Raw genomic sequence first — 9825 nt, 5'->3', positions numbered from 1 at the left:
CCGAAAACTCAGAGTTTTGCCGAATTTGGAGTTCACGAACTCAGAGTTCCAACAAAACCTGCTTCTTGAAACGGGCCCCAGATGTTCACAGACATTTATTTTGTTGGAGGAAATCACCTCCAGAAAAAACAAAAGAAAAACTCAACAATTCAGTTGTTGTAATACATATATTTGACCAGCAGAGGTCAGTGTAAAATTAAAAAAGAGGAAAGAAAACAATCAAAGCGGAACTATTGGAGGAGCAATACAGTTTAAGTAAAAAAAAATCTATGTTTCAGTATTTATGTCTTATTTTTTACTTCTGCAGTATAATAATTCATAAAATGAACATTTATATTAAGCCGTGTTGATTTTTAACCACATTTGAACCATAAATCAATGTCTTTTATTACACACGACACCTAATAAATATATTTTTCTAGTTTGTAGAGTCAAACACTCGCTGAGGCAACCACATGACACGCATCAAAACGAGGAAAACATCACACGCAGACTGTTGTCATAACAACATATTGCAACGAGAGGCGAGTACCATCTGGTAGGAGGTTTTTGAGACACATCAAGAGGATGAGGCGATGGATAATAGTTTCACAGGAACACCAATCAGACTGGATGCACAGAGAAAGGGTGCATCTGCAAATTCAGCCGTGTAAAAATGTGGTGGTCAAGTGGTGGGGAAGCAGAAAACAGGAAGTTGTGAGGCTGCCGGGGTGGGAGGGGCTAGTTTGAAAGATTTATATTAGGAAAGGAAAGTAGCATTTGGGAGATGATGGGGAAGTTTTTATTGGCTGTGTTCTTTGAGCCAAACATCCTAACTCATGGTTGTTAGCAGCCCGTGTACACATTAATCACACACATTAATCTGTATTCAATTTGGGTCCAGACTGACCTTGAGCGTTTCACCTGAGGTATGCGCTTTGCATCCATTAAGTCGATGTGGTGTAAAACCATCGCACAGCATCAGCGTGAAGTGTCTATTACCACCGTCTTATTTCCTGTTTATATGGCAACTGCCTCAACATCCTGTTTTTAATTACTTCTCTCCTGCAGCAGATGCTTCTCACAGCAACCTGCTGTGGATTACTCCCCTGAGAACTAATGTGCTGTGACAGACCCCACTTTTCCAATCAATAACTCGCCCTAAATCTGCCATCTCCCTGCCTGCCAAACACACTCCCACTTCTAATGGCACATCATTTTCTTTAAGGGGGTGTAATTGCAGACGGTGGAAAGCTGGAGCCATTTCTGTTTCGACGACGCAGACACTGTGAAGGAATCTAAACGAAACACGCAGCAGCGTACAGGAAGCGATGGGGGCTTTTACAAAGCTTTCCAACACACTTCAGAAAAAAGCACTCACTTCCCCGTTTCGACTGTAAGACTTTAAATATTCTTGATGAAGTCGCTTTCACTTCACGAAGCGACTGCTGTTAGCTCGTCAAGATGTGTGTTTGAGTTCTGAGGGTAAGTTCAACCTTTAATTGACCGTAGATTCCTGATCTGCTAAGATTTTCAGGTGAACTGAGTGTTTTTTCACTCCATACATCAGTTTGTTTTTATGATGTATTGGTTGGTGGGGCCTATTTCATTTTATTATTGAATATTATGACTCATTTATTATAAATATGTGCAGTAATATAATAAAAAGGCGCTTCAAATGTCAGCTTCACGTCACATGACTTCTAATCGATGGAGTTCAAGATAAATGTATCTTCTGTATTTGTGATTAAAAGTAACTTTTATTCAAAAAATGTACTTTTTTGTTCAAATTATGTATGAAATATGACTAATTTATTTGTCTTTTCTCACATTTTTATTTTTTTACCGTATATTTAGACATTAAATGACATTAAAGTAAAATTAAAAGAAAGTAAAAAGATTTTAATTTAAAACAAGCATAGATAAAAAGAGCGGACGTAAACTTTTGAATACATATTAATCAAATGCAACTGAGAACAGGTGAGTCTTTAACCTGGATTTAAATACACTGAGTGTTTCAGCAGATCTAATGTTTTCTGGAAGTCTGTTCCAGATCTGTGGTGCATAGAAGCTGAATGCAGTTTCTCCATGTTTAGTTCTGACTCTAGGAACAGATAAAAGACCAGATCCTGATGACCGGAGAGGTCTGGCTGGTACATACTGGGTCAGGAGGTCAGTCATGTATTTTGGTGCTAAACCATTCAAAGCTTTATAAACCAGTAACAGAACTTTAAAGTCTATCCTCTGACAGACAGGTAACCAGTGTAAAGACCTCAGAACTGGACTGATGTGGTCTACTTTCTTGGTCCTTGTGAGAACCCGAGCAGCAGAGTTCTGAATAAGCTGCAGTTTCCTGATGGATTTTTTTGGTAGTCCTGTAAAAACACTGTTACAGTAATCAAGTCGACTAAAGATGAAAGCATGCACTAGTTTCTCCAGGTCCTGCTTAGACATCAGATCTTTAATCCTTGAGATATTTTTGAGATGATAATAGGCTGATTTAGTGACTGCCTTAATGTGTTTATCAAAATTTAGGTCTGTGTCTATCACTACACCCAAGTTTCTGGCCTGGTTGGTAGTTTTAAGTTGAATAGATTGAAGCTCTGTAGTGACGTCTAACCTTTTTTCTTTAGCCCCAAAGACAATAACCTCAGTTTTGTTTTTGTTTAATTGAAGTAAGTTGTGACACATCCAGTCATTAATGTCCTCAATGCATTTACCAAGAGCCTGTACAGAGCCTCGGTCTCCTGGTGTCAGTCTAATATATATCTGTGTGTCATCTGCATAGCTATGGTAACTAATGTTGTTGTTCTTTATAACCTGGGCCAGTGGGAGCATGTAGATGTTAAATAGAAGTGGTCCCAGGATGGAACCTTGGGGCACTCCACATGTAATTTCTATTGGTTCAGAAGTGAAGTTACCAATTGACACAAAATATTTCCTGTTTTCTAAGTACGTTTTGAACCAGTTTAGTACTGGCCCAGTGAGACCCACCCAGTTTTCCAGTCGTCTCATAGTATTGCGTGGTCGACTGTATCAAACGCAGCACTGAGATCCAGTAGAACTAGCACTGACATATTTATATATAAAGGAAACGTCTGGCTATTTAAGTTACTTCACTTTCTCCCCATGTTTTTTTAACACAAAAACATAGACTGAGGTTAAAAGAAAAATACTTTCACTTGTGTTTGTTGTGTTGTGCTTTTATGTCATGTTTTCTCTTAGATTCAATACGTTTGGGCGGTTGAGATTCTGCAACCACTTCAGTTCAGATCTTACGATGATATCAATATTACTTTTTACTTTATTTTTTTTTTATTTTAGGGGGAAAAATGAAAATAAATATTGTTTCACTGTCTCAATTTATGTGTTTATTGCCTTAATATTTTGAGTATTGTTTCATGAAGGATTTGAAACTTCAAATGTAGGAAGAATTTAGCAGCACTTCTCTAAAAATGCATGTTTTACTTTCCTTTTTTGTTTTTGTCTTGGGGTCACGGAGGCTGTAATCACAGTGGTGGACAACAGGTTTATGCGTCGTTCACTTTGGACCTGGATGGCAGCTGAAGATCTTAAGCCAGAAAGAAGTCCAAGACCAGAACCTCATAACATCCCCCTCCCCCACGCACATTTCAGTTGAAAAATACTGTTGTTTTGGTCGTAAAAGACTAACATAGCCAGCGACCCTAACACATACGTTTGAGTTTTTTTTAACTTTTACCACCTGAGGTGTTCCTGTCAAAATCTACACACCGTAACTCCTTTCATGATTAATGTGAATTAACTGACCTGCAGAGAAAAGCGGTTTAGCGCTGGTAAGCAACACTTTAAAGTGACATTACTAAAATAAAGTCATTTCTATCGGTCGAAAGCTTATTTTCTCCAACAGAGCTGGCGGGTTAGCGCAAGCTAACTGCGGTCAAACGTAAACACTGGTCTGTCAATGTAAAAGTCTTAACAGTTTTACAAATCTGAACACTTTTGTTAATATTCTTTAAGAAAGTGTTTATCCTCTTTTGACACATTTTAAGATAATCCTGAACACTAGAAGACGTTTTAATAAAACTGCCTAAACTATGAAATCTTCTAGAATTCCGCTTTTGTCAAATGGTGTTTGGCAATTTCTGTTCCCGGCTAGCGGTTTCACCAAGTCCTCTCGTGAATGTGGAATCCCGAAACACCTATATAAAGTATGCACTCTTACATGAATATTTTCTATTGGAATTGGAGGTTCAAATCTGTTACCACAGCAGTGTAATCCTCAAAGATTGAGCTTTTGTTTTATAAAAAAAAGGTATTTAAAACCCTGATAGTTTACAAAACATGTATTTATTATTTGATATATAAAACAATTTGGTCCAACAAAATACCATTTGTTTTAATAAGTATAAACTGATGTGTCCAACTAACCAAATCCTTGCTTCCAAAGTGATTTGGGGTAAATTAGCTGTTCAATTTGGAGCGTTTGGGCCAAAATGAAACAGTTTTACACAGAATTTAGCAAACTTTTCAATAAATAAAAAAGCATAAATGCACAGAATCCAGGTCACTCCTTTAGCAAAAAGTTGTTTATTTTAATGTACTACAAGTACAATTAGGCCAAGCTAAAAAATGAGGCTTGCTTTTTATATACTATCCACTGTTAAGCATATTCCATTTTAGTCTGAAGAAGTATTCAGTCGGAATACTTCCTACTGTACATTTAGTAGACTTGCTATACTTATACTCAAGTATACTTCATAAAATCAACTTCAAGTGTTTTGCTAAGGACTGTGTGATAAGATCCAACCAAAACTGTAAAAAAAAAGGCTAAGCAGACACTTTCTGACAAATCAGTGAGGATTTGGACACACTTCAGTTTCGTTCCCAGTTTAATCAGTGGCCCCTTCTGCTTATTTTATTTTTTTATAGTAAGTTCCTCTTTTTAGAGTCTGATCAAACTGGAGCTAAACACTCATAAAAGCACTGAGGCCTCCACAGAACAGCAGAGCACTTCCTGTCTTTATTTGTGGAGGACTGACCTCTCTGGGAAGATCCTGTTCTAGGTGGTGTTGTTCAGCAGTTTTCAGTTAACTAAATTAACAGATTTTTTTATTTATTTTTTGCATATACTTAGGAATTTTGTTCTACTGTTAAGTTCTCATATCAAAATTTGAAACTAACACCTGTGATCTCAAAGGAACCTCAGTCTTTAAGAGATCAGTTATTTCTGTCAGAGGTGTCTATATGTACGTTTATAAATAAAACACCATCTTTACTGTTGGACTTCTTTATGTAAAGCAGTAAATTAGATACTTAAAGCTTGAGGGGAGTAACCCCCCATTTCCCATCATCTATTTGTTTAGACCAGGGGTGTCAAAATCACATAAGGGGCCAAAATCCAAAACACACCTTAGGTCGCGGGCTGAACAGAATAAACATTTATTGAACACTCTAAAACTACATTTTTAAAACTTTAAAACCGTAACTTTTTAACATAATTAGGAACTAGATATATAGCATTGCCTGTGATAATACTAGTGTGAATGCTGTAAGCTGAATTTGGCCGCTGAAAATGCTAGTGAAGATAGCTGAAGATGCTGAAAGTGATAGCCAGCTAAAATTTTAGCAAAATGCCAAATAAATGTCAAAATATTTTGTCAAAATTATACAAGTTAGAAAGGAGTGCAAGATAACATCTGGCCATCAATCACAATAAAATAAAAGGATCTGGAGGGCCTTGACTTTGACACATGTGGTTTAGACTCTCCCACTAGCTTACAGCCCCTCACAACCCCAACCAAACATTACCGCTGCAACAAAAATGTGATACTGGAGATCTCCAGCCGTACAATTTTGAGCAGGATGCCACCTTAGACAGGGAGCATACATAGATATATTTGTCCACAAGTGCATCGGAACAAAACAGTTTGCTGTGGTAGCATCTATGTCACAACTAGAAGGTCCTAAAGAAGCATTCAGAAGTGCTTAATTTTCTTTATATGTCTTCCATCATAAGAAAAATGCCACAATAACATGTTAAAACATAATTTTCCTTGGAGTGGGTCTATAAATTTGCATGATTTGTACATTTTTCTGGAGACTAACAGCAGTTTGTGGTTATTCCAGTATGAGTGTGGGCCGGATCTCCTCCAACATGTCTGTGGACCCGGGGAAGCCGGAGCAAGGCCCGATGGAGTACCGCATAGCAGCCCTGGTCTTCTACAGCGTCATCTTCGCCATCGGAGTCACAGTCAACCTCACCGCTTTATGGGTGTTCGCCCTGACCACCAAGAAGAAAAACTCAGTGACGGTCCACATGATCAACGTGGCAGTGGTGGACCTGACCTACACTCTGCTGCTTCCCTTCAGGATGGTTTACCTCCACCAGGACTACTGGCCTTTTGGGAACATGTTCTGCCGGATCACCGCGGCTCTCACCATTTTCTACCCCTGCATAGCCTTGTGGCTGTTTGCGTTGATCAGCGCCGACCGCTACATGGCCATCGTGCAGCCGAAGCACAGCAGGGAGCTGAGGAACGTGCCGAAGGCCGTGGTGGGGAGTCTGGGATTGTGGGTCATGACTCTGGGCAGCATGGTGCCCTTGATCTTCCCGGAGGATGACCCCGACCGCGTCTCTAACTTTACCACATGCGTCAAGATGCAGGACATCATCTACATGCGCCATGAGAACTTTGTCAACTTCATCAGGCTCATCTTCTTCTTCCTGGTGCCCACGTGCATCATGATCGGCTGCTACATCACCATCGTGGACAATCTAATCCATGGTCGCACCTCGAAGCTCAAGCCCAAAGTGAAGGAGAAGTCCATCCGGATCATCATCACGCTCATCGTCCAGGTGCTGGTGTGCTTCGTGCCTTTCCACGTGTGCCTGGTGCTCCGTCTGCTGGGGGACTCTGAGGATGGCGGCTTCAGCATCTGGGCGGTCTTCACCACCTTCCTGATGAATCTGAGCACCGTCCTGGACATCATTTTGTATTACATTGTCTCCAAACAGTTCCAGGACAGAGTGATCAGTGTGATCCTGTACAGGAACTACCTGCGAAGCGTGCGGCGGAAGAGCAGGCACACGAACACGGGCAGCATCCGGTCACTGAGCAACCTGACCAGCGCCATGATCTGAACCAAAACTGCTCTCAAACTCTACACGCTTCGCCACAGCCAATGACGGCAGCACTGTCTAGCTCTTATGGTTGATTAAAAAAAAAAATGTTTTCAAAGTGTAATTTACACTCACAGTATGGGAGTGCTGCTGTTTTGGCGAAAAGCATCTGTGTTCAGCTCTGATTGACTCGCCCATGAGATTCGAGCTGTGAGTCTTTTCTATAACACCGAGTGTCTGTGGAGCAGGTGTGACACGTGCGGGTGAAAATAAAGCTAGTCCACCGAATCCCACCACTCACATCGGCATGCACGACACGGAAACTCAACCTTGTTACCAGGTGAAACCCACGAAGGGTCTGACCGCCTGCACAGGAAACTGGGGTGGGTTTCAGAAACAGATGACGCTCTTATTCGTCTCAGAGGTTTACAGAGAGGACGCCTGCAAATGTGATTCATAAACACCACGGTTCAATCGTTGCCATTTGATTTCCAGCACAAACACTCCAAGGAAGGTGCTGTAAAGCTCCTGACCAGGTGATGGCAGCATGGCACAGCTAAGATCCCACTCCGTTTTCCACATCAGAGCTTGTTAAAGTTTACCAAAGTGAACAACTAGGTAGTTTTTGCCCCAACATTTCCACGACACCTTTTCACTTCTGTTTGTTTGTTCACTTCCTTTCACGCATTTTCCAGGTATTTTCTAGTTAACAATAAACAGCTTCTTCTTCCACCTGGAATCTGGCTAAAGTGTGTTTATGGTGAAATGTGAATAGTATTGATTAGATGTTAAATGATTCAGTTGCTTCGAGTGCATTTACAGTAACATGCTCAAGAGACGTCAGAGAAGCTATTTACAAGATTTATGGCAACCTTAACCTTTCAAAGAAAACATTTTCAGTGCAGGGGAATTTTTTCGGGCCTTTGGCTGCAGGTGCACGCAGCAATTTATAGCTTAATGTGTTCCTCAAAGAACAGACAAGTAATGAGTCATAGATGAATGAGATATGCATCATCGCGAAGAGGCTGTAAAAGACGAAAAGCTTCTTATGATTTCCTGTACAGACCTCATGCGAGATAAAAGGGGCTGGTTTGTGTCTGGTCGAGAACAGGAAGTGTAAAACAGCATGTGACCAAAATAAAACGAGAAACACAGAATGCAAACGCACGGCCAATATTTTAGAGAAAGTGACATTTCAAAAACATCAACAGAGTAAAAACAAAAAGTTAAATGATATAGGTTTTAGAGAACACAAGTAAACCATAAATATACATCAATAAAATAAGAGAATAAAGCAACTAAAGGAATTGATTTTTACAAGAACTCCTAATTTAATATTTACCCAATTTAGCAGCAAACTGTGTTGACAGGAACTCTGACGTCACTGATGGAGCCAGAAAACCAATTCAGGACATCGTCTCTCATGCGATCGCAACTAAGTTTGCACATAAACAAATATATTTACTTCTTTTTTGATTGAGTGATTAATTGATTAATATGGTTTAGTTTAAGCATAAATTGTGGAAAATACAAGGCAAAACACACATTTTTCAAATTAATTACTTAAACAATGAAATGCATTTATCAGAAAATAGAAAACAAACATAAACAAAGACACTTTATTTTACAGTTTTGCAAAGTTCTATAATCCGGTTCTCATCAGATCAAATGCAACTTTTTTTATTATAAATATATATTGAGGGAAGGTCTAAAAATGCCTTGTTTTCTCCTTTTTTAAAGAATTTTTAATGTGTTTTATATGATGTACAGAGGTTATAGTACTTGTAATTAAAAAAAAATCAGTCTGGAACACCTACTTTGATGGATACATCATAATTTCTAATTATACTCTCTGCTTTCACACAACACTTTTGAGAACTTTTACCAAAACACAATATCTGCTTGTTTGGGGAAATTCTGTTTGTGGTGAAGTAAAGGACTTTAAGGAAGCATGCAGTGAGGAAAACCCAGGGCTCTAAAAATACGACATTTCATTTATAAAAGCAAAACAAAAAATTCCAGTGTGAGAAGAAAAAAGAATCTTACCAAGAATTCCTATTTAAGGAAAAAGAAAATATGACACATTGTCTCAAACTGGTGAAAAACACTTTTTATAAGAATATGTGAGATTTTTTTACCGAAACAAAGGTCCTTTAACTTTCTTAAAATTAAGTTTTTACAGTGTACATGCCAGTAAAAAAATAATCCCCTGGTTTTATTTATTATTTTATTTTATTAACTCACTATATGTGCCTTGTTTTTGCTGCTGCCTCCTTTCCTTTCTTGGACAGCCTGCAAAGCACAGTGAACTTCACCTCTTCACTTTTAAGAAAGACTACAGATCTTTCTTCATCTGCAGAGTTAGAATGCACTTTCAAAGTGACTGTATGAGGAAACAAATCAATCAGCCCTGCAGTGAGGAGCATAGATGAACAAGCACAGTGTTTTTTTTTTTTTTTTAATTGGGCACCTCTTGGCCTCAACGTCAGAACTACACATTAGCAACTCTCTGAAAACAACAAATTTAAAAAAAAAAATAAATTATTATGACTTAATTTAAATGTAAAAGATAAAGTTGTTTAATGCAGCTTTCCACAAACACTCAGATCAATAGAGTGATCAGAGCGTTCTTGAATGAGCTTTTAGTCTGTGGTGTTCACACTGGACAAGCAGGGAGGGGCTTCTTCTTCTTTTCCAACTGTTTCCTAGTGCATGTCCGTCATCTACAGTTGGAAGAAGCATGG

At 39.0% G+C, this 9825-nt stretch overlaps 1 protein-coding gene across 1 annotated transcript; it reads left to right on the top strand.

The window, feature by feature from the left end:
- The first annotated feature begins 1257 nt into the window (after positions 1–1257).
- gpr18 (G protein-coupled receptor 18) lies at positions 1258–9231 on the top strand. Its single transcript, XM_024286878.2, has 2 exons — positions 1258–1464; positions 6088–9231. Exon 2 carries the CDS (start codon positions 6089–6091, stop codon positions 7100–7102), a length of 1014 nt encoding a protein of 337 aa, XP_024142646.1. The 5' UTR covers positions 1258–1464; position 6088; the 3' UTR covers positions 7103–9231.
- The last annotated feature ends 594 nt before the right edge of the window (positions 9232–9825 follow it).

Source organism: Oryzias melastigma, linkage group LG21 (genome assembly GCF_002922805.2).
Source record: "Oryzias melastigma strain HK-1 linkage group LG21, ASM292280v2, whole genome shotgun sequence".
Classification (NCBI taxonomy): Eukaryota; Metazoa; Chordata; class Actinopteri; order Beloniformes; family Adrianichthyidae; genus Oryzias; species Oryzias melastigma.
This window is presented reverse-complemented; position numbering and strand designations above follow the sequence as displayed.

Coding starts and splice junctions, on each gene's coding strand:
- gpr18 (XM_024286878.2), top strand. CDS start 6,089: ATGAGTGTGGGCCGGATCTCCTCCAACATGTCTGTGGACCCGGGGAAG.